Source organism: Globicephala melas, chromosome 4, assembly GCF_963455315.2.
Source record: "Globicephala melas chromosome 4, mGloMel1.2, whole genome shotgun sequence".
Classification (NCBI taxonomy): Eukaryota; Metazoa; Chordata; class Mammalia; order Artiodactyla; family Delphinidae; genus Globicephala; species Globicephala melas.
This window is the reverse complement of record NC_083317.1, coordinates 11,234,621-11,258,061: the sequence shown is the minus strand read 5'-3', so window position 1 is coordinate 11,258,061 and position 23,441 is coordinate 11,234,621. Positions and strand designations below refer to the sequence as shown.

The 23,441-nt window shown below is 40.7% G+C and overlaps 1 protein-coding gene across 6 annotated transcripts in view; it reads left to right on the top strand.

Annotated features, from left to right (window-relative positions):
- ITSN1 (intersectin 1) overlaps positions 1-23,441 on the top strand; it is a 232,497-nt gene that overhangs the window by 149,371 nt on the left and 59,685 nt on the right. For 3 of the 6 annotated variants that reach the window (XM_060297826.1, XM_060297830.1, XM_060297831.1), the window contains exons 20-26: positions 59-73; positions 7,695-7,942; positions 10,619-10,778; positions 14,189-14,394; positions 15,172-15,254; positions 19,201-19,367; positions 22,670-22,715. In XM_060297826.1, coding sequence (XP_060153809.1) covers positions 59-73; positions 7,695-7,942; positions 10,619-10,778; positions 14,189-14,394; positions 15,172-15,254; positions 19,201-19,367; positions 22,670-22,715 — 925 coding nt within the window. The remainder of the gene's footprint in view (positions 1-58; positions 74-7,694; positions 7,943-10,618; positions 10,779-14,188; positions 14,395-15,171; positions 15,255-19,200; positions 19,368-22,669; positions 22,716-23,441) is intronic. The other 3 variants (XM_060297827.1, XM_060297828.1, XM_060297829.1) reach the window with 3 other exon arrangements.

Sequence of the window (23,441 nt, the reverse complement as noted above, 5' to 3'; positions counted from 1 at the left end):
AACATTTCATTAAACATGTATTTTGCCTTGCTTTCAAACCTTTGCTTTCCTGGTGGAGGTTAAAGGGGAATGGGTGAGTGCCTTGTGACTGTCAGGAAGTCTGCATCTTATTAAATGTTTTGTTCTCTTAAATCAGTTTAATTCTGTGTAAGTACACATATCTTTGGGTGTTGTCGTGGCAGTAAAAAGATGTTTTGAGTTTGTGTAGTAGGTTGTGCTTAAAATAGAAAATGAAGAAAAAGGTGTAAAAGTTTGTGTTACCAGGTTTCTGTTTGCTAGATTCCATGAAAGGACTAACTTGAAGTTTCCGTATTGGCAAATTATTAGGTCAAGTCTCTGTCTCAGATCATGGACAAAAATAAGTTCCAAGTAGTGTTAAACTTAAAAGTTAAAATTCTTTTTTAAAAGGCTTTTTTTTTCCTTTCTTTTTAAGGAGAATATTGGAATAGTTTTCTAAGAAATGCCTTTCTGAGTTAGAACTAGAAACCATCAATGACAAATATGGACAGATTTGACAATATTAAAAAATTAAATCCAGTAGATTGCAAAATACATAGGAGACAAAGGGTCACTATCCATATTACATAAAGACTCTGAAAAGTTAATATGAAAGAAACCCACAGCTTTAAAAAGTTGGCTGAGGATATAAAGAGACATATACAGATGAAGAAAAGTAAATGATTTTAAAAAAATAAAAAAAGGGGCTTCCCTGGTGGCACAGTGGTTGAGAGTCCGCCTGCCAATGCAGGGGACACGGGTTCGTGCCCCGGTCCGGGAGGATCCCACATGCCGCAGAGCGGCTGGACCCGTGAGCCATGGCCGCTGAGCCTGCGCGTCTGGAGCCTGTGCTCCGCAACAGGAGAGGCCACAACAGTGAGAGGCCTGTGTAACGCAAAAAAAAAAAAAAAAACAAAACAAAAAAAAAAAGATGCTTCTTTCTTTGGTGATCAGGAAAATGTAAATATTAAAAATGAGATAGCATATTTCATCTCTCCAGAGAGCAAGTTTAAGAGTTTGATAATATTAAGCTTTGTCAAGAGTGTAGGAATAGGAAAGTGGATACAGTATACATCGTCAGCATGGTTGTATGAATTGGCTAAGCCATTTGGAGGGCAATTTGGCAGTACCTATTCAAATTTAAAATTCTCATTCCCCTTGACCTAGGAATTCTGTTACTCTCCCTCCTCTAGGCTGCTTTTAGCAAGTGCACAAATAATGTGTCCATGGATGTTCACTGCAGCATTGTTGGTAAAAGCAAACAAGGAACAGCCCAGTATCCATCAGTAAGGGAATAGTTTAAATAAATTGTGATACAGCTAAACAATAAATATAATGAAGATGTTTTTAAAAATTACACAGATCTACATATACAAATAAACTCTAGTAAAAAAGCAGAAACAATATGTATAGCATAATTGCATTTGGTTAAATAAAAAGCTCTGTGTGTGTATGAATGTTTTTACGTATATAGTTTACAGTCTCGCGGTATAGGCATCAAACTGTTCACAGTGGTTACCACTGGGCAGTTAGAGAGGTGTCTTTCACGTTTAATTCTATGTAATTCTATATTCATGTTTACAAATGTATTAACATTTGTAATTTTTAATGAAACACTAAAGATAAATCCAACTTTGACAACTATTAACAGAGAATGTGTCCCCAGGCCCGGAATGGTGTTTATTTTATCTCAGACATCCCACATATGTTAACGAAGGGGCTGTGCTGTGAGGTATACTGTATTCTCTTGCGGAGGGGACAGCGTTGGTGTCTTCATTTTGTACCACAAGATGCAGCAAGACACCTCAAATGGCATTCTACTGTATTATGTTTGTGAGGCTAATGATCGGTACCCAACAAGTGGAAATGGACATGTAATCATAGCAATTTTTTTATTTCATGAAGTTTGCAGTTGAGAAACACGATCATGAAAAATATGCAATAGAACATTCCTAGCAATCTGTCTTGGTTGAATAATCAGGAGTTCACTTACTTTTGTGGGCACAGTAATCATCGGCTTCTCAGATTTCTCAAACTTCTCTGAAAAGTAGCTAACTATATCTGTTAGATTTTAGAAGTCTAGCAATGTTTTCTGTTTTAATGTAGGCAGTCTTGGAGGGGGCTTTAAAAAATATTTTGTTGTTAAAAAAACTTGATTATCAGCGCAATTTTCTCCAAAAATATTTTTTCATGATTAACAAAAATTAAAGTGGTATTTTATATATCATCCTGTTTTAAATGTTGTTGATAATACAAAAAAATATAAGATAATTCTCCCACTCATATGTTTAAAATCTCTTTAGAAAAATAGGGAGAAACACATGAAAAGGCCATTGTGTGATGAAGTTCCCAATGAATGCTCACTAACTGCTAGGAATGTAAAAGAGGAAAGAAATCAGAGTGAACTAAGGTGCTCAGGGAAGACTTCTGAATGGAAACATCTTAATTGAGTTTGACCTGGACAACTAAGGCTTAGATACTTTGAAAATCTATGGCCTGTCTTCTGATCTGGAGGTCCCAATACCTGGAGGGTGAATAAGTCCAATTTGATATCCACAATGTATTGGAATAGCATAAGAGATTAGGGACTCCCCTGGCAGTCCAGAGGTTAAGACCACACTTCCAATGCAGGGGGCGCAGATTCGATCCCTGGTCAGGGAACTAAGATCCCACATGCCACGCAGCCAGAAAAAAAAAAGAAATTGGAACACCTCTGCTCACTGCCATTTTGTTGAAGTTTATCTTAAGAATACAGGCTGATGATCTACTCAGCTGGTTTTAAATGGTGCAGGGCTGAGTGCATCAATCCTGCTCAGGGACCTTAAAAAAAACACAAAAAAAACCCACAACCAATCCAGGGCTCACCCCCAGAGACTGTGGGAACTTTTCATCCATATTTAGGATTCAAAATCTTGTCCAGGTGGTTCTATCAGGGAGTCAGTTTAGGGAACCACTGATCTAACCTAATCTCTTTTCTGTCTGGACTAATCCCAAGTCATTCTGGGAAATATCCTCTTCTTAGAGATATCCAAAAAAGGAGCCTTCTTTAGGGGCTGTCAGTCATCAACCCATTAGTTCATTCAGAAAGTTGTTTATCTTCTAATTTAGTGTTTCTTTTGTAACAATTTAAACTCATTCTTTTTTCCTTTCCTTTTCTTGATGGAGAATTGTTTTGGGTTTTTTTGTTTTGTTTTGTTTTGTTTCGATGTAGTCAGTACCTTTTATTTCCTGCCTTTCTTAGATTTCTATAATCTTAACATCTGAGCCATTGCTGTGTTGAGGGATCAGCACATACCTGATTCCAGGGGTGGACCAAATCCAGCCCGTGCCTGTTTTGTAATAAAGTTTTATTGGAACACATTCAGGCGTGTTCATTTACATATTGCTTACAGCTGCTTTTGTGCTACAGCTGCACAGTTCAGTCACTGCGCAAGTTAAGGAGAATTTTGCCAACCTCTAGATTCGCGCTTTAGAAAACAGTTTTAATATCCTCATCCAGGAGCTTAGGGGGAAACCTTTTACTTCCAAACTAGCAAATGTACGAAACGTGCTTCTCCCTACATTCTGCAGCACATCCCAGGCAGCTGCACTGGTGGGTCTAAGTTGGTACACAGTTTAAACCTGCTTGCTGTCCATGCCCTTTGTCCTGCTTGTGAGGGGAGAGGGAATTTCTGTTACCCTTCTTTGTGACAAGGTCAGAGGCTTTAAAAATCTTAGTGTCACCATGAAGATGGCGGTCATGAAGCATATGAACATTGAGAAAAGAAATATTATTGGGTTTCAGCCACGTGTACTTGAACCTGATACGCTGTGTGCATTTGACTGTTGCATCAGTGCCCTACAGTATGCAGTGCATAATTATTAACAGTTCGTAGACTAGATCTGTAACATATTCCCAGACATTTAAGCAACATTTGGGGTTTGTGCTTCCCACTTTGATGTTTCACTAGAATGACCCCAAATGCTTTGAGGTGTTGCTGTGGGGCTGATTAAATGAAATTGTATTAAGACCAATATTGTTGGGCTTCCCTGGTGGTGCAGTGGTAAAGAATCCACCTGCCAATGCAGGGGACACGGGTTCGAGCTCTGACCCAGGAAGATCCCACATGCTGCGGAGCAACTAAATCCGCGAGCCACAACTACTGAGCCTGCATGCCACGACTACTGAAGCCTGCGACGCCTAGAGCCCGTGCTCCGCAACAAGAGAAGCCACCACAATGAGAAGCCCGTGCACCGCAATGAAGAGTAGCCCCCGCTCACTGCAACTAGAGAAAGCCCACGCGCAGCAACGAAGACCCAACGCAGCCAAAAATAAATATAAATCAATTAATTAATTTTTTAAAAAGACCAATATTGTTAATATCAAAATCCCCCTGACTTACAGCCACCAATAGATGAATCTACCCTATGTGTGTATAAGTCCACATTATAGCCAGCCACATTACAAAGAAGTTTGTGTGCTTGACTTTGCTTATTCTATCCTAATTTTATGTCCCGTTTTTCCACAAGGGGATTGGCATTTTGAGTAAAGCTTTTCAAATCCAGGAAGGAATATTTCTCATTTTCATATGAGACCCCTTATGCTTTTTCTAAGTGGATAATTTAATGTTAGGAGGGAATTTTTATTATAACCTCTGAACCTTAAAATTAAATTTTAATTACTCATTAAAATTAATGGATTCATATAAGAATAGATCAAACTAATTGAGATTATTGTTTGTTCAAGTTGACTGATGGATTTCCTTGGTTAAAAGTGAAATACTGATTTCACCATTGCCCTCAAGGATGGCAGAAACTCTTATTTGCAGGGCTAAGGAGCTGATGTGGCACCTTCTCCCCTTCCTGAGCACACACAAGCACCTTTCAGTGGTGAAGCCTGCTTTCTGTCATATCAGGGGACAAGGCTGGGTGTGATCAACTAGGGTGTGAGCTAGACCTGCCCATAGGGTGGAACATTTCCTCAGGGCTTCAGATCCAATTCCAGATGTCAACCAAAAGTCTGGTTAACCAGGTAAGACCCATGTCTCAAGGGAATGACAGTGGGTCACAGGACATAATTAGGTAAAGCAGCTGGCATTCAAGGAGGTCCAACTAGCTTAGACCAGTAGGAGTTTGATAGGTCGTGATCAGGGATCACATTCCAGCCCCTACAGGAAGATAGGAAGGCCAACCCCGAGGGCCTAAGGTGCTAGACGGGTTTCTAGAGCAGGAAACTCCCCATAGAGAACCAGAAATCTCTGGTTACCTAAAGTAAACAGGGTCAAATAGAGGCCAGGCTTTTAGAACAGGGCAAAAGAGAACTGCAGTAGAGTCAGACCTGGACAACAGGAGAGATGGCTTTAGAAAATCTGTCATTAAGTACGTCTCATATGCCAAGCAGTGTTCTAGATACTTATCATTCTTTACAACAACTATTATAAAACAGGTACTGGTATTATCCTTCATTTTACAGATGAAGAAACCAAGGCACCAAGAGATTACACTTTGCCCAAAGTCAACCAGCTAATAACGTAGAAGTGGTGTTAAAACTGAGGCAGTCTAATTGCAGAGCCCTACTCTTAATCATGACACTTTGCAGTCTTTTTTTTTTTTAATTTATTTATTTAATTTAGGCTGTGTTGGGTCTTCCTTATGGTGCGCAGGCTTCTGATTGTGGTGGCTTCTCTTGTTGCAGAGCACGGGCTGTAGGCGCGCGGGCTCAGTAGTTGTGGCTCATGGACTGTAGAGCACAGGCTCAGTAGTTGTGGCGCAGGGGCTTAGTTGCTCGGCGGCATGTGGGATCTTCCCAGACCAGGGCTCGAACCCGTGTCCCCTGCATTGGCAGGCGGATCCTTAACCACTGCGCCACCAGGGAAGCCCCACTTTGCAGTCTTGAGGCGGAGTGATTGTGTCTGGCTCTAGGTCTTCACTCACTGCTGCCAGACCTTACCTCTGGTCCTGGGACGTGTGGAAGGGGCAGGAACTGGGCTGTTTAACCGGCTGAGAAGCTGGGGAGGCCCCGGCTCAGCCTGACCTAGAAACAGCTGTGTTTCCAGTGCAAAACAGCAATAAAGTTAAAGTGCGTCGTAATATCACCAATAAATATAAACAAGAGAGAAAAGGCATCTAGCCATTTGAGTTCAGCAGAAAATAAGATCCAAGTGGGAAAAAAATGTCACCTTAAATCCTCACCTGGAGAAACAATTCGGGCTGCCCAGAAAAAGGAAAGAAAGAAGAAAACAATGCTGGGCGGCTGAATGAGAAGTGGCCCACGTGCTCACATTGATACAAGTGTTAGCACCAGAACTGTAAAGCCAAAAATAGAACCTTTGGAAGCAGCGGCTATCTCGGGGAACTCCTTTTTGGAGAATTCTCAGCTTTAAAAACTGCTTTTACCCATGACAATAGGGTTCCTAAGGTAGAGCAGCAAGGAAGCTCTCCTACGGACTGAATATTTTATAAATAACATGCAGAATTAAGTAGGAAGTCCTGTATTCTACTTTCTCCACCCCTACCCCAAGCATTTTTTTTTTAATTCAAATAAGCTAAGAAACATCATACCATATTACTCTACACTGAATACAAACAGATGTTTGGTCCCATAGTTATTTGCTTTGGGTTTTTTTTTTTTTTAACTGAATATTTGGGTTAGAAAACTGGTATTTTTGCCCCTTTTTCCAAAATCATTGTTAAGACCCTACATACTCATTTCTGTGATTTCGAAAAAGCAACATTAAGGTCCAATGTTTTACTCCTTAGGCAGTATATTATGCAATCAAAATAGGATAAGGTCTCTGACAGAACCTTATTTGACTTATTGTAATGAAAATAATTTCCTACTAGTGAATGTACTTGTCCTCATATTGATCTCCTGTTGCTCATAAAATAGTGAGGGTAACTTCTAAAGATAAGTAGAATCATTCTGGGGATTTTGACTAATCCTTTTGGTCAGAATTAAAATAAAATGCAAGCATTAAAAACACAGGTGTAATAAATCTCTGAAATTTTTTAACAGCGGAATTCTATATTCTCATGTGCATGTTTGTGAATATTAAAGTGAAATTTATACAAAAGAAAACTCTAGGACTTTAATAAAATTAATTGTTGCTGTAAATAATCATTTCCTTAATTTTCTCGTCATGTATCTATGGAGCTTTTAAATGGCTAAACACAGCAGCCAGTTTTACTTGCTGTAGAAACCATCTAAGGCTCTGTTTTTTATCTCCTTGTCCCTATGCTGAATAAGTACTGCTTAGTTTAGAGATTTTTTTCAGAGTGCTAAATAAATTCATATTGATTGCACCCTTTGCTTTCAATTTTAAATAATAAACCTAAGTCAAATTATTTCTAATAATTACATGACTTCCTGAGTGATGAAGTCTGTCAATCACTTTCTAATTCAAAGTAGCTCTAAAAATTTAAACTGTAGGCTTTATTAGGATTCCTTATTGGTCTTAACTGCTATTATTAGGGGAAAAAGAAGAAGCTAAACAGGCACAAAAGACTAAGAACTTGAATTATAGCACCTACTGTTTCCTCAGAGTTAAAGTTTAGAGACCATTTTTCCAGACTCTTAGACTAAGAATAAAGTGAAGAAATGTCTGTGCCGTGTGTTAGTCTGACCGGGTCAGAGGCGGGGGCTTTGTTCTGGTAGAGTGTTTGGTGTCTTTAGGGGTTGATTTAGTTCCACTGAATTAAACTTTATGACTTTCCTGCAGGTGGATGAAAGCCAAACTGGAGAACCGGGTTGGCTTGGAGGAGAATTAAAAGGAAAGACAGGATGGTTCCCTGCAAACTACGCAGAGAAAATCCCAGAAAACGAGGTTCCTGCCCCAGTCAAACCAGTGACTGATGCTGCCTCCACCCCTGCACCCAAACTGGCTCTACGTGAGACCCCTGCTCCTTCCGCGGTGACCTCTGCAGAGCCCTCCACGACCCCCAACAACTGGGCCGACTTCAGCTCCACGTATGTGTAGGATGCTACTTATGATGATTTTTGAAATCCCAGCTTAGTGATCTTTTAAGTGTTGTTATAGTCTTGGATTGTACCTCTGAGTAATTTTCATGGCCACTTTCTCTGGTCTTCTGGCAAATTGTGGATTGCATTCTCTGACCCGGATTTAACTATATCATTGCTCAACAGTGATTTGCCCTGGGATAAAGTTAAGCCTATGACCCTTGTTTTGTTCAATAATTTGTCTGTATCTTACATTCTTGTGGAAGAAATGGAGAACTACAGTTTCCTAATAATGTGCTTGACACCCATGACAGCAAATATTTAGAGTCATTTCCTGCACGGAAATAGCACTTTTTTTTTCCTGGACAGAAACAGAAATTGAATTTAGTCATGTGGTTTTGAATAAGATAGAAAGCTGTTTCCTGTGAAGCTTTTCTCTTTCATCAGTCCTGTACAAACGTACACCAGAGCAAAGAGATGTGTACTCTTGGCCACTGTTCGTGCTATGCCTTTGGTCATCAGGAAATGGCATTAAAAACAGTGTGTAAGCAGAGGTTTGAAAGCAGAGATGAAGCCGCTGTCCACACTTCCAGTTATAGGACTGGTCTAGGTGTGCAGTAGTCTAAAAATATTTTATACTGGCTTTCAAGTAAAAGGGACGTAAGAAGTGTTTAAAATTTGTTTTCAAGTCTGATCATCTTTCAGAAGAAACAAATTGAAGGCAAGGAGTCAGGGCTTAATGTTGGAGAAAGACCAGGTGGAGGAAATAGAGGAAAGAGAGGTGAGTGATGACCAAAGGCAGGAGGAAGTAGAGGGAAGGATGTAAGGAATAGCAAGTTTTTCATACTTACATTTTCACATAAATGGTTGAAAGTGCTAAAGAAGGTCCTCCCTATCTAATCTCTGCTAAAAAGTAGTCTTTTATTAGATGATTGAAAACAAGTTGAAATTCTCCTCTCGATTTTTTTTCTTAATTGAAGTATAGTTGATTTATAATATTGTGTTAATTTCAGGTGTACAGCAAAATGATTCAGTTATATATCAGTAAGTCCCCTCATACGAACCTTCAAGTTGCGAACTTTCAAAGACGTGAACGTGCGTTCGCATGTCCAATCACATAAGTCAGTTCACGCGTCTGGCGTACATTGTCACATGGTTGTGTTTTTGTGTACTTTACTATACTGTACTGTATAGAGTACAGTAGTACAGTATCTTTATTTCAACCCCAGGATGTCGGGAAGCAAGCATAAAAGCAGCAGTAATGTAGCTGGTACTGAACTGTACTTTTCAAGGTATTATATTGTAAGATTAAAAATGTTTTATTTATTTTTGTGTTTGTTTTTTATGTATTATTTGTGTGAAAAGTATTATAAACCTATTACAGTACAGTACTATATAGCCGATTATGTTAGTTGGGTACCTAGGCTAACTTTGTTGGACTTATGAACAGATTGGACTTTCGAATGCGCTCTTGGAGCAGAACTTGTTCATATGTAGGGGACTTACTGTATATATTTTTTCATATTCTTTTCCATTATAGGTTATTACATGACATTATAGTTCCCTGTGCTATATAGTAAATCCTTGTTGCCTATCTTTTTTGTGTATAGTAGTTTGTATTCCCTTGTCCTGATTTTGATTGAAAAGTTCTGACTTGGGCTTCCCTGGTGGCGCAGTGGTTGAGAGTTCGCCTGCCGATGCAGGGGACACGGTGTTCGTGCCCCGGTCCGGGAAGATCCCACATGCCGCGGAGCGGTTGGGCCTGTGAGCCATGGCTGCTGGGCGTGCGCGTCCGGAGCCTGTGCTCCGCAATGGGAGAGGCCCGCGTACCGCAAAAAAAAAAAAGTTCTGACTTTTGAAACTAAAGCTTACACTAAAATTTTAAGAAGACAAGTGCTGTGTTTTCCAGGATTTTGTTTTGCTGTGGATCCAGTCAGTGTTACTCTCTTGCTCGATAAATGTGTGGTCTGCAACTCTCCTGCTATAATTCCAGGCTTCTTATTTTCCAAACCCTGAATCAGGATGTGCCATCTATCAAAGGAAATATTCTAATTTTCAGATTTGTTTATGTCTTATAAAGATTTTTAAAAAGTCAATTGAATTTAAATCTGCACTGACACAGATGTGTTTATTTAAAATTATAAAATCGCAAAATTAAAACCATCCCTGATATCAGGACAACAGGTTGCTGTAAGGATACCACTGGTAGTTACCATGGTATCCAAGCACATGGCCTGGTGCTTGCTGTGTGATGATGGGACAGAGAGATGCACCAGCCGCTGGGCTGGCATGTTTTCATATGTGGTGCGAAACTTCTTTTTGCTTATTTAGGATTGTCGTTACAAATGAAGATAATGATCACGAGAGGATGTTTCTCTGGTGCTTTCTCGTTGCAAAGTACTTCTCTATGTGGTATTTCATGTGACCCTCACAACTAACGAGAGTGGCACAATATTGTTCCCATTTTATCAACGAGGAAATCAAGATTCAGAGAAACGACTAGAATTTGCCTGAGACCCATTGCTAGTGTGTGACGGTCAGACCCAAACCCAAGTCCAGTGCTCTTTCCCCCCTCCTTGTTCTTAAACAAGCCCCAGGCACATCCTGGGTGTATGTTTATGGGGGGAGAAATGTCGGTGCATCAGGAAGTCCTTGCCACTCACGGTGGCGTGCTTCGCCTTCCAGGTGGCCCACCAGCACGAACGAGAAACCAGAAACCGACAACTGGGATGCATGGGCAGCCCAGCCCTCCCTCACCGTTCCGAGCGCCGGGCAGTTGAGACAGAGATCAGCCTTCACTCCAGCCACAGCCACGGGCTCCTCTCCATCTCCTGTTTTAGGCCAGGTAACAGCATCGATGGGAGCAGGGAGGACCTCAAGTGCCTGTGTGGGGCGGACAGATTCAGCCAGTGCTTGTTGTCAATGTCATTTAGGAGTAAAGCCTCATTATATGCATCTGGGTCGGCTGGCAGGGCGGGATCCAGTTCACATTTTCCCAGTAGAGGGAATAGTGACAGTTCAGAGGATGGAGTTCAGACATTTGAACTCCATCTTGAACAGTGGGTAAGGGCTTCTTAGGAAACGGAGAGGGCTGGCATGTCAGACAGAAAATACTGTGAGGGTGTCACAGCATTTTTAATCAGCTCTACTCCAGTATAAAATAAAAAGATAAAAAGAAAATAATGTGAGGAGAGGCTTTAGGTAGGAGGTCAGAGAGTGTTTCAGAAAAGTCGTGGGTCAATCCATTTGGCTAGACCATTGAATATTTACCCAAAAAGATAGACCGATTACAGATTAATGGGAAGCTCTTAAATGCCTTGCTAAGAAAGTAATTTCTGAAAGGATAATAAGTAAAGGAATTTATTCCCTTATTTATTTACTTAATAAATAAAGGAATGAAATTTCTATAAATAGTCAAACCAAACAGTGAAATTGCCCATCTGGCAGGCATTTGGGGTCAGGGACAGTTTCTGCTCGGGGAACAGCCAGAGTGAACACAGGCTCCGGGCAGATTCACGTGGAGGGTGGTGTGTGCAGGAAGATTCGAGTCGGGGACACAGGGGCACTGACAACAGTTGAAGAGGGTGGAGCCCCAGTGCCTGTGGGAGCAAAAAGGAAAGGAAAGGTCTGGGACTGAGAAAAAGATTTGACTTTACAGGGGAACAAGGAAGGCAGAAAGAGAAATTGATTTTTAGCGAAAAGAAGTTGGGTTTTAGACGTGTTAATTTTAAGGTGAGAGGGGGACAGCCAGGTCATTCTGTCTGGCAGGAATTGGGACATAGATCAGATCTCAGGAAATGAGTGAGCTCTTCAAAGGAGAGAGAGTGCACGAAGATGGAAATTGCACAGAGCGTGTGTCTTCTCTGACCTGGAAGTAGGGCAGCTCCTGAGAGGAGCTGTTCCTTTTCTTTGCATCTGTCCCAGCTCAGCAGGTGGCACAAGTGTCATGCTCAGCCGTGGTGACTCTGGTGGAGGAGGGCTCAGGACCAGGAAAATGAGGCGAAGTTGAAGGCTGTTTCCAGAAAGCGGGGGTGGTGGTGCTCATATTATTAAAGGCGGTGGTCTGGGCAAAGAGGCAAGTAGAACATATCTGTGAACCTAAGTGGGAGAAGCATTAAAAGCACAGAAAAGAAGACAGGCTTCTTTTTCTTCTGGGAGAGGAAGGGTGAAGAGAGGTTGGAGAAAGAGGGAAAGGAGTTCAGGTTGTGCTCTGGGCAGCTTTTTCAGGAGGGGCGCCCGAGGGCCTTCGGAGCATGCATAAAAGGAATTGCGTAAAGAACGATGAAGCCTGACGTGGCTGAATTTAACCTGAACGTGTAACTGGTCATCACACATTATCTTGGCTTTCTTCAGCAATACTGCACAGTTTGGGACTAGAAATAATAATAGTAACATAAGCCACCCCTGTTAAGATTATTACTCTCATAGCTGCTCTAAAGATAGATCCTGTTACACTTTCTTAACCACCTTTTGAAGAAAGTGTCTCTGTTTTAGAGATGTGGAAACTGAGGCCTGGAGAGATTAAACAGTTGTCCAAGGTCACACAATTAGTAAGTGACAGACTTGGAATTCAAACCCAGAGTCCGTGTTCTGCCTGATTCCATGCTGGTTATTCAGGCGTCTCCACGTGGAAAGATGGACAGGGCAGGTGCAGCAGAGATTTCTCGGGGTGAGAGGTTATGAAATACTGGAGCCCAGGTGAAATGGCAGAGACTAAACGGAAGTGATGGAGAGGATTGGGCAACACAGAAGCACTGAGATCCACGGCTCCGGTGTGAGGCTCCCTGCAAGCACGAGGTGGGGACACGGTGGGCAGAGACTCTGTGGTCCTGGGGGGCGTTTGGAATCCAGAGACCCCTCCTCAGTTCTGAAGACTGGGTGGAGTGTACAGTCGAGATGGAAAGAAATAGGGATGTCATAGGTCTAAGAAGGCGAGAACCCATGGAGACCAACATGGAAGCCGAAACTCTTTGACCTCTCATAAATTCTCCACTTGTCAGACATAATCACAGTTAAATGTCATTATGAAAATATCTTGTACAGGCAAGTCCAAGTTGGTTCTGAATGAACTGTCATTGGGCATTATCCCTTGTTCTTGTCCATTTACGTATATAATTGAAAGTTGATGTTGTTGTATTTTTTAGTACTGTTTTAAGATACTGTAACTGTTTTATGTTACAGTCTTAAAAAAGGTAATAAATGCCTCACCCCACCTTTCCAGCCTCACCTCCTACTCCACCCCTCCATGAGACTAGGCCACATGCACCCCCAGATCGCGCTTCTCCTCCTGGACCTTGCGGGACAGCGTCGCGCGGCCGTGCCCTCCGCCTGGAGTGCCCCTCCTCCGAAGCCCTAGCTACCAAAATCCTTCTCATCCTTCAAGGCTCAGCTCAAACGCTGCCTCCTCTGTGAAACTCCCCATGTTGCCCTCAGGCAGCATTAATCCCTCTTTTCTCTCTGTTCCGGCAGTGAATAGTTGGAACCTCTTCTTAGCCTATTTCATTCTGCCGGGTGGTAGGCATAGTTGTTTGTATCTCTTTCTTCCTCATTAATTATGAGTTCCTTGGTAATAATATCATACTGCCCATTTTTATAGTGCTTTCTGGTTAATAAAGTGTTTTAACCTAAATTATTTGGGGGAGCAGAGATGGCATTTTATTCATCTTTGTATATGGTTTGCATATAGATGTATTTATAGTAAATGAGGATTACAGTGGATTTATGCTTGCCAAACCCCTGTTCCTCTAAAAAGGAACTGAAACAAGCCTAATCCAATGCAAGGTGTATTTCCCTGTGTCCACCTAAACTAAGATATCAGTTAATTACCTTTTGAGATTTTATAAGGTTTCTGCTCTGGTATTAATCCCCCACTAAACACCCAAATCCGATTGGAAATTGGCAGGAGTGGGAGTGCCCTGGGCAACTTGAGACTTAAAATAGAACCCAAACAGAAAAGGCACACAGCCGGGTACAACAGAATAAACACGACCTCCTGGCTTGTTTAAATAGAGAATTCTAGATGGCCCGACCACGGCTTTGTGAATAGGCTAGCAGATTTTCACCTCCACTTTTGGAAATAAACAGTTACTGAAAACAGTGGAGCATGTGGCACCAGTGCTGTGCTGAGGCAGGGTCCTCTGCGGCTGAGCATGTGCCTGCGTGTGCCCGTCGCAGGGGAGGAGCCGGTGTTCACGTCACCTGAATGGATAACAAATCACAGAGTGATGAGAGGTCCTTTATGTTCTTCCACACAAGGGCGAAAAGGTGGAGGGGCTACAAGCACAAGCCCTGTATCCTTGGAGAGCCAAAAAAGACAACCATTTAAATTTTAACAAAAATGATGTCATCACAGTCCTGGAGCAGCAAGACATGTGGTGGTTTGGAGAAGTTCAAGGCCAGAAGGGGTGGTTCCCCAAGTCCTACGTGAAACTCATTTCAGGGCCCATAAGGAAATCTACGAGGTATGTTTGTATTTATCTGCTTCTATTGGATGAAAACCATGTCAGGCATGAAATTATTGTTTGCACTAGTTAAGATTCATAGATAGGAGTTGCAGGATTGTTTTGTCTTTAAACTGGATCTTTTAACTGCAGAAATTAGGGTACATGGCAACAGGGGAGAGCCTCTTACAGATAAATGGTCATTTTTTTCCTTGCTCATAGAAACCTGTGTATCCTGTTTTTCATTGACTTATGCATGAGGGAATTCTACTCTGAGACCTGGAACATTCTTGTGGATTTGTTGGAGATTATGCCCCTCTTCATGCTTAGTATCCAGTACTGTTCCAGACGTACAGGACTACTTAGAGGCCCAAAGCATTTGGGAAAATTTATGGAAGAATGAATTATCTTTTTCATTAGGAAACTTATAGCATGCAACCTTAACATAAAGGTTGTTGTTTAATTGTTCTAACCATGTAGGTGGTCAAAACAAATTATGAGCTTCAAGAAGAAATGAAGAGCAAAATTACTGAATGAGCATCTGTCAGTCATGCTTTGAAATAGACCAATACGTTAGCTGTGTATCCAGCAAAGCAAAGTGCTGACAAACAAGGATGTGAGCTTAGAATCAGGCCTCTGTGGCCCCTTGTGATGTGTTTTGACTTAGCTGAGTGCATCTATTTCAGCTGTAGATTATCAATGCTTTAAATGTTAAACAGTTTTTAAAAAGAAAAGTCAGTGTCATTTGTACTGTTTTCTTTGAGGGTGAAAATTAAAATACTTTCCCCCCTCTTCCAGCATGGATTCTGGTTCTTCAGAAAGTCCTGCTAGTCTAAAGAGAGTAGCTTCCCCAGCAGCCAAGCCGGCCGTGTCAGGAGAAGGTGAGAACCTGACTCAGATCATGTTCTTTAGAAGGTGGAGGGAATCGTGTAATACAGTGAATGTTGGAAATGAAGTTGGATTTCATGTTTAAATAGTTTACATTAATTTACGTTCATTATATTAAACTCTAAGCTAAAATGAGGTTTAGCTCTTCACAAAGTCATAGTACTTTATGGAGACTTTCAAAATACTATCAGATATATTGATCATAAAAACTGAATTTTCTAATTATGTTTGATTATGAGCCCTTTGACTCTTGAAAGAGGCCCATCACAGTCACTAAGGACCAAGTTCTCTGAGCATCTCTACAGGTAATTTGTGGTAGTTGCTATTTTTCTGACTTTATACAGGTAAGTATTAAGGCTTAAAGCCATAACTATACAGTTCAGTAAAACTGTCACAGTAACGTCAGTGCCATTTGTACCCCAAATGAAACAGAAGTTTCATTTCTGTGTTCCATGTAAATAACCACAGCAGATTATTTAGGCCTAAAAATTGTATTTTGAGTGTTTATTACACAAATAATTAATTGCTTTATTTCCTCTTCTTCATGACATAATCTTTTCGATTATATATGCCAATATATAGTATAGGTTTAAAAATGAACAAAACCTGCATAATTCAGGCTCTAATGGTAAAAATCTCATGTCTTTTCTTCATTTGGTCCAGCCATTATCAGAGTACTAAGTGAAGAATGAGCGCTACCCAAGTTAGACAGGCTTTCCATGTTGAAGTATGAACAGTGTTTGTAGCTAACAGATGTCTACACAACTGTATAGTAGTTTTTCATAGATTCCTTGAATAAATTCCACGAGGGTGGAATCTTTCGTTCAGTTTGTTTGCCATTATGAGACTTACATTCCTTAGAAACTTTGCCTTATGAAAAATAGAATTATTAAAGCAATTGTTTCAATGGAGACAGCAAGGGTTAAAATTTAATGGTATTTCAGGTAGTAACAAAGTTACTTTTTCAAGAGGAATTTCAGAAGTAAAAATTTTTTTTTGGTTTATAGGTATAGCTGTAAAACTTCATCATCACTGAACAAATCCAGTATTTTATTGTATCCAGTTTTTGCCATTACTGCCAAAACAATCATTAAGATAGTTCTCTTCATACATTTTTTGTCATCTTAATGACTTTTTTATCCACTGTTAGGAGAACAGGCAAGAAGGTCTTTTAAACACAGCACGTGTAGTCAGTATTATGTCAGGCAAATTATGTGTGCCTCCCGTCCCCCCAAATTCAGTGTGTTATATCCATTCAGTCTCACTGGAGCACCAGAGTTTGTATCCTGGCTCTCTCACCTAGTGACCATTTACTTTTAGTCATGCCTTAACTCCCTCATCTGTAAAATGGGCATAATAATCACCACTTGAGGTAGGAAATTATTACAAGGCTTATGAGATAATAGTGTAAGCTTTTGAAATAAAGGTCAGTAAATGTCTGCTACTCTTATTTCCTTTTTGCTTCATTTCCTGGATTTATCGATAGTCACTTAAAGCAGTGAGCTTTCTCATCCAAAAGCTGGGTTTTTTTGTTTTTGTTTTTAGCATCTTTATTGGAGTATAATTGCTTTACAATGGTGTGTTAGTTTCCAACAGCTGGGTTGATGAATGTTGATTTGTTTTGAAACATTGTACAGAGAGAGGCCTCTACACTTGAGGCCTCAACAAGTAGGTTACAGATGAACCACACACATCCTTAAAGTTGGGCAACAGAAGAGAGTTAAATTCTAACCTTGGTTGACATTTATTACATCCATTTTGAAATGATTTAGGTATTAGAAATTTGAGGAGAGATTGCTGACTTTCTGGAGGGGTGTGAGAGCGCACTGACATCTGAAATTCTGAGAAAAGATACTTAATTATATTAATGGACCACTTATCAGTACTGTATTAAATGTAATCAGATTTCACGTAAACCAGAAACCAGATTAAATAGATGGTTAATTTGGTTAGCTCTTAAAATATGGGCTTGGGAATTGCCAGTGCCCTGTGTTAACATGTCTGGGGAAGAGGGTCTGAGTGGTGAGGAGGCCCCGCATAGCGGTCCTCACGTCTCCCCATTTTCATTGAATCCAGAAGGTCCTCGCAGATGCCTGCATGCACACAGGGCAAGTAAAGCCACAGTCTTTCCTGTCTCCTTGGTATCTTCTGCTGCAGTGTGAAGTTCAGCTAGAGTTCACACTTCTGAAGTTTCTTAAGCATTTCGAAAGTGACTTCAAACTTTGGATCCATTTTAAGAAAGTGACTTTTAAGTGCAGGAATCACTGGGAAAAGGATTGATTGCCAAGGATCCAATCTGAAATGGCCAAACATGAGCTAAGGAACAAGTAACGGAACAAAATGAAAAGGGAAGGGTCAGAATGTTGAGAAATCCGAAAAAGGAATATATTAATGATAAAACAATGTCCTTATTCAAGCTGCCAAACTTTGATTTCCTTGTGCGGGAAATCATTTTTCCAGTTTTAACTGTGGAGGTGTGTGTCACCAGTGCTGGAGGGCTAAAGACAGAGAGGCTTCTGTTCTGCCTTGTACATTTGGATGACCTTGTATCTCGGGGTCTGCTGGCCTCAGCCTACAGGTCAGCACAGGGAGGCTGAAGCAGCCCCTTGGAGAGCTGCCCACATTAGCATAAGCATTAGGAGGGTTTGTGTTTTTTGGTGTTTGTTTTAGCTTTCATTAGTGCCTCCTGCAGAGGCTCTTATAATTAGGACTAAATTAATGTAGTCCTCCATACTAAATTAATTTACATTAAGCTCTGCATTTAAGGACTATCATATGAAATTTTAGCAAGAAACACTCCATCCATCATCCATCATAAAATGAACTTTTCCGGTAAATGGTGTTTTTTTGTTTTGTCGTTTTTGGGGGGGAGTTTTTTGCTTTTTGCTTTTTAAAAAATACACAAAGGCCTAGGATAAAATGGACAAAAAGTGGAAATAAGAAACGTATGTTCATCTTTCCGGAAATCTTTTATTCTCTACCTAGTGTAGTGTCTAGAACTTTGTGTCAAGTGATCTTTCTGAGAGTGTGACTTGGTTTCTAAGCCTTAGTAAAGTCAGCTGTTTATAATTCAAAAGAAAAACTTCCTCTGGAATGCACATCCTTCACATTCAGGACAGTAAAGAACATTAATTCTTGTCCTTTACGACTAAATTACATGAATAATCAAATGTAAGAAACTGTGATTTGTCTTTTCCACTTGTTCAGAAAGGTGTGATTATTTTCTGGGATTGGGTAGACACTACTTTTGTCAGCAGTCCACTCTACCTGTTTATACTTGAATGACAAGTAGGTGTCCGTTTTTAACCAAAGAATATATATTTTAAATTTTGTGTTCTAACAGCTTCCTGCCATCTGTGTATATGGCACAATAGGACTTAAATTTTCACCGAGGCACTTGAATAATGAAAAACGTGTCTTACTTAATTTACATAAAGGATATACCATGTCTAAAAGGTTTCTAAAATGGTGACTTGGTATCTTCAAAAGTGAATCAGATATTTGACGAGGTCACCAAGGAGCCTGGCATGTCAGTGCATCTAACCCAGTGCTCAGCATGACCTAGGTACTCAGTAAATGTTAGCTAAAAGTGAACGTGAAAACCATTTTCATGTAAAAAGAAACCATGGTGTTAAATCGGGGATCACTGTCAGTACTGGTGTTGGTGGACATGCAGTTGGGTTTTTTTTGTTGTTGTTCCTGGTCCTGGGTCTTCACAGGAATTGTCTCCCCGGCTGCAGTTATTGAATTTTTATGTGCAGTCGGGGAATTTGGAGCCCAGGGGGTTCTGTAACTCTGCATTTTATCAGTGACTAGCCTTTCTCTTGAATGGACCTTATCCTAATAATTTCCTTATTCATAATCTTGCTTTTGCAAAGTTGTCTGGGATTTCTGTAAACGATCAAGCTCTCTCCGTATCTCAATATTTCTCCCCACCAGAATTTATTGCCATGTACACTTACGAGAGTTCTGAGCAAGGCGATTTAACCTTTCAGCAAGGGGATGTGATTTTGGTTACCAAGAAAGATGGTGACTGGTGGACAGGAACAGTGGGCGACAAGTCCGGAGTCTTCCCTTCTAACTATGTGAGGCTTAAAGATTCAGAGGTAAACCCACATTAACTGTTTCCTCTCCCTTTCTGTGCAGCGATTCTCTTTTCAGGGAGTCATGATGTTTGCCGGTGGAACATCATTGTTGGGTTTTGCTAAGTTCTGGAACGTGACAGCAAATACAGTGTGACCTGTAATTGTTTGAAATTGTCTATTGGTGCCGCAGGGTCAGCCTTGGCTTCCCAGAAGCAGAAGAACCCCCCCGGGGCTCAGTGGAGACTGCTCATAATGAGGCTGGTCTGCGTCAGCTGGGATAATACTCAGGATTCATCTCTATTCCTGAATGTAACTGACTTAGGATTCGGAGTAAATATTCTAGATTTAGTCTTCAGGGTCACTGATTTGAGAAACTTCAAGAAAGATACACAGCAATATCTTGCCCATGTAAACAAAAGTATTTTGGTGATACTGGCCCCAGAATATTGGGCAGTAGAGTTTTTAGAATTTGTATTTTTGCCTACACACTAGGAAGACTCAAGATCTAAGAAATTGGTACACTTTCGCTAGAACTTAGTATCTCCGTTGATCAGAGACTGAATTTATTTATTTATTTATTTATTTTTTGAGGTACGCGGGCCTCTCACTGTTGTGGCCTCTCCCGCCGTGGAGCACAGGCTCCGGACGTGCAGGCTCAGCGGCCATGGCTCAGGGGCCCAGCTGCTCCACAGCATGTGACATCTTCCCGGACCGGGGCACAAACCCGCGTCCCCTGCATCGGCAGGCGGACTCTCAACCACTGCACCACCAGGGAAGCCCCCTGGACTGAATTTATTTTAAATGCTGTTATCCTTACAAATTGGAAGTGGCTCCCCATTGTTGTTAATGGGGCCCTAAAAATTCAGTTGCATGAAGTGGCCTTGAGATAGCACAAGATTAAGGAAATGGTGGTGTGGGCCTACTAGAGTATGGGAACCTATCTCGTAGTGGCCAATTTCAAGTTAGTGAGAATTTCAGGTTATAGATGTAGTCATTTAACAGACCCATGGCTGCCTGGGGAGCGAAGCTGGGCCTGGTGATAAGCTATGGTAGTTCTTCCATGTCAGCCTTCTCACCTTCCCTGCAGTTCCTAGGAATAGTTTTATCTGCTGCTTTGTTTTTCTTTTTAAGGAATGTCATTGTTGTTTGGGGAGTTTTTGGTTTGTTTTCCCTTGCTTTGGTCTTGAGAGCAGCTTGCTGAAATTCCCCTGAAGGGATTTGCATAAGTGTTTTACCCTTGGAGAATTTGGCAGAAGCTGGAAAGAAAGTACTTCTTTTCTGTAGGACAGTCATTGTATTGTCCTCTGCAGACCTGGAGAGGGAAAATTCAACTCTTCTGCAGGCCAGCCAGTTATATCCAATAAGAACCATGGAGATATTTCAGGGGAGTAGAGGGAAAACATTAAAAACTAAACTGGATTTCTGCTCCCATGCACAAAACCTCTTAAAATGGCTTTACCTTTGGGATCAGTTAAACACAAAAGCCATTACTTGCATTAGATTTTAATAAATTAGAGTTTTCTACCAAAAACCATCCAAAGTCAGTAAGTTTCAAAAAATGCACTGTGACATTTTCTAAAGGTAAGTTGAGTTGTAAAGTGCTTTCTTAACCGCAGCCTTAAATATCAGCCACAGAAGAACTAACAGTGCCAAAGATTTTAGACATTTAGCAACATTAGTTCATAATAATGAAAAAATCAAAAAAGGCAGCTCTTTCATCCTACTTGGACATAGACTTCAATATTATAAGGCCATATCCCGCCAAACTTAAAAACCAGACCCAGCTTCAGATACCAAAGTTGACCCGTGGACAAGGGGGAGGTTGTCCTAAACCTGCTTCCCTTCTCTACACGAGCAGGGCTGGGGCACGTAGCCTGGATCAACTTTTCTGCTGCATTCTTAAGAAACGCCAGGATGGAACCTGGCCATCTGACTGCGTCTCAGCTTAAGTGCTGGCTGTGGTGTTTAAAAGGGAGCACATTGAAGCTGCTTGAATTCTATCACTGGCTTGCTAATTGCTTTGTTCTTTTTATGGAATAGAGAGAGTATATTTAAGCCTGTACTGGGAAAGTAACTGGTCATTTGGAATCTTCTATCATTAGTGTTCCTTCATTTTGATATGCAGCCTATAAAAATTGCAAGGAAGATGGGTATTGTATAACTTGGTTAATACAGAAAGCATAATCAGAGTAAACATTTTAATTCAAACTTTCCCTGGTAAATGGTTATTGAATTTCAGTATAAATATAGGTAGGGACAATGATAAGTTGTGTTCCTGGTAGATAATTACATATTTTTATTCTTAAAGTTACTCTCATTTAGTTAATTAAACCTTTTGTTTTATTCTGTTTTAATTGGAATACTTAATTTACTGGAAGATAGGGACACAAGAGTGAAAATTAATCTGGAATAAAGCACTTTGCAAGGACAGATTACGGCCTGGCCCCTGTCCCAGCTGAGTCTCTGCTGGCTTGGCTTGCTCAGCTGGTTTAAAATTCCATGAGTATCTATGAAGGAATTCAACCCCAGAGCACTTTTGAAACACTTAGTAGTTGGGGAAAAAAATGGTCTGCTTCTATGGGCGGTGTGTCCAGCATTACAAGAGAAATTTCAGTGTTTAAACAGTGTTAAGGTTTGGGTAGAAAGGATATATAGGAGAGTGGCTGCCTCTTTGGATAATGGGATGGGGGAAGGGGTGTTTGAATTGCCACTGTACTGTTTTCCTTCTTTAAAAAAAAAAAGAAAGCCCTAAAGCAAATGTACCAAAATATTAATATTTCCATGTATTGTTAATTTAATTAGAATATTAATAATATTAATATTTTCACATATTTAGTCTCTAGTATATGGAGACTATAATAGACATCCATTGCACTCATGGATGTCTATTATAGTCTCTGTACATTTTTTATGTGTGAAGTGTTTAATAATTAACCATTTGGACATCAAGCATGAGCTTAGTGTTTAGGCTGTAGACTAACAGTCTTCCTGGCGGGGCAGCCCCTGTTTCACCTGACCCAGGGACAGGATGCGCCCATGTTACACACAGTCAATACCTGAGCCCTCTGGGGTCCTACAATGCCACTTACTTTGCTAATTTTTCTCTTAAGAAGAGAGTAAAAGCTACATGCTTTTAAAGTACTTATTTCGCCCCATGTTTTCCTTGATACAGATCATAATGTCAGGAGATACAATGCTATGTTTCCCCGGAATGAAAAGGGGAATTTAGGGGCTCAAGCGGGTTTGTGTCATCATTAATCGTTTTTAAGTTGCTTGACCAAAACTCTTCAGTATGCAAATGAGACCTTCTGCTCTGTTTTAAGGGCTCTGGAACTGCTGGGAAAACAGGGAGTTTAGGAAAAAAACCTGGTAAGTGACAAACCCTGATGCTTATTTTTCAATATTTTAAATGTAATTGATAGTTGCTCCCAATCTTTGTTTATTGGGGCCAGAAGCCTTAAAAAAGAAAAGAAAAGACAAAAGAATCTGTCCGAAGAGTGGTTGGAGGAGATCCTTTCCTTGGAATCCATTACTAATGTATTTATAGATGGTTATGAAATGTGGCTGTTGCCTCACACATGGAGAGTAGGGACATTACCAGACAGTGTTCTCTTGGGATGTGAAGAAATAATTCAGGCAAGATGGTGGGAAGTTATAATGCATGAACCTGTAGGATTTGGGGTCAGCAGCTGCTTAGTCCTCCTCTCGTTAGGTTCAGGAAGCCCTTGTTTGTTTCCTGGAAGCATATTTAGTCCCAGGACATAAATAACGGAGGAGATGAGAGAGCAACACGTATTATCAGAGTGCAGATCCTATTAATTTAGAAGCCATTGGGTGGTTTTCCTCAGGTACATGGTGAAGGTACAAAAATCACAGTCATCCCTCTGAACTCAGAGTGTTTTAGTTTATTTCAACAAAATCACATATTCTATACATACAAGCCTGAAAGAAGAAAGAAGCAGATGTGAAATCATACGGTTGTATGGCCTGTCTTCCTCTCTAGGTCATTTGAGCTTTTGTGCTATTACAGCCTTAAGAAATTACAGGTTGAAAGAGTCACCGCAGTGCTGACAGGGATGTGTATCTGTGTCTGGT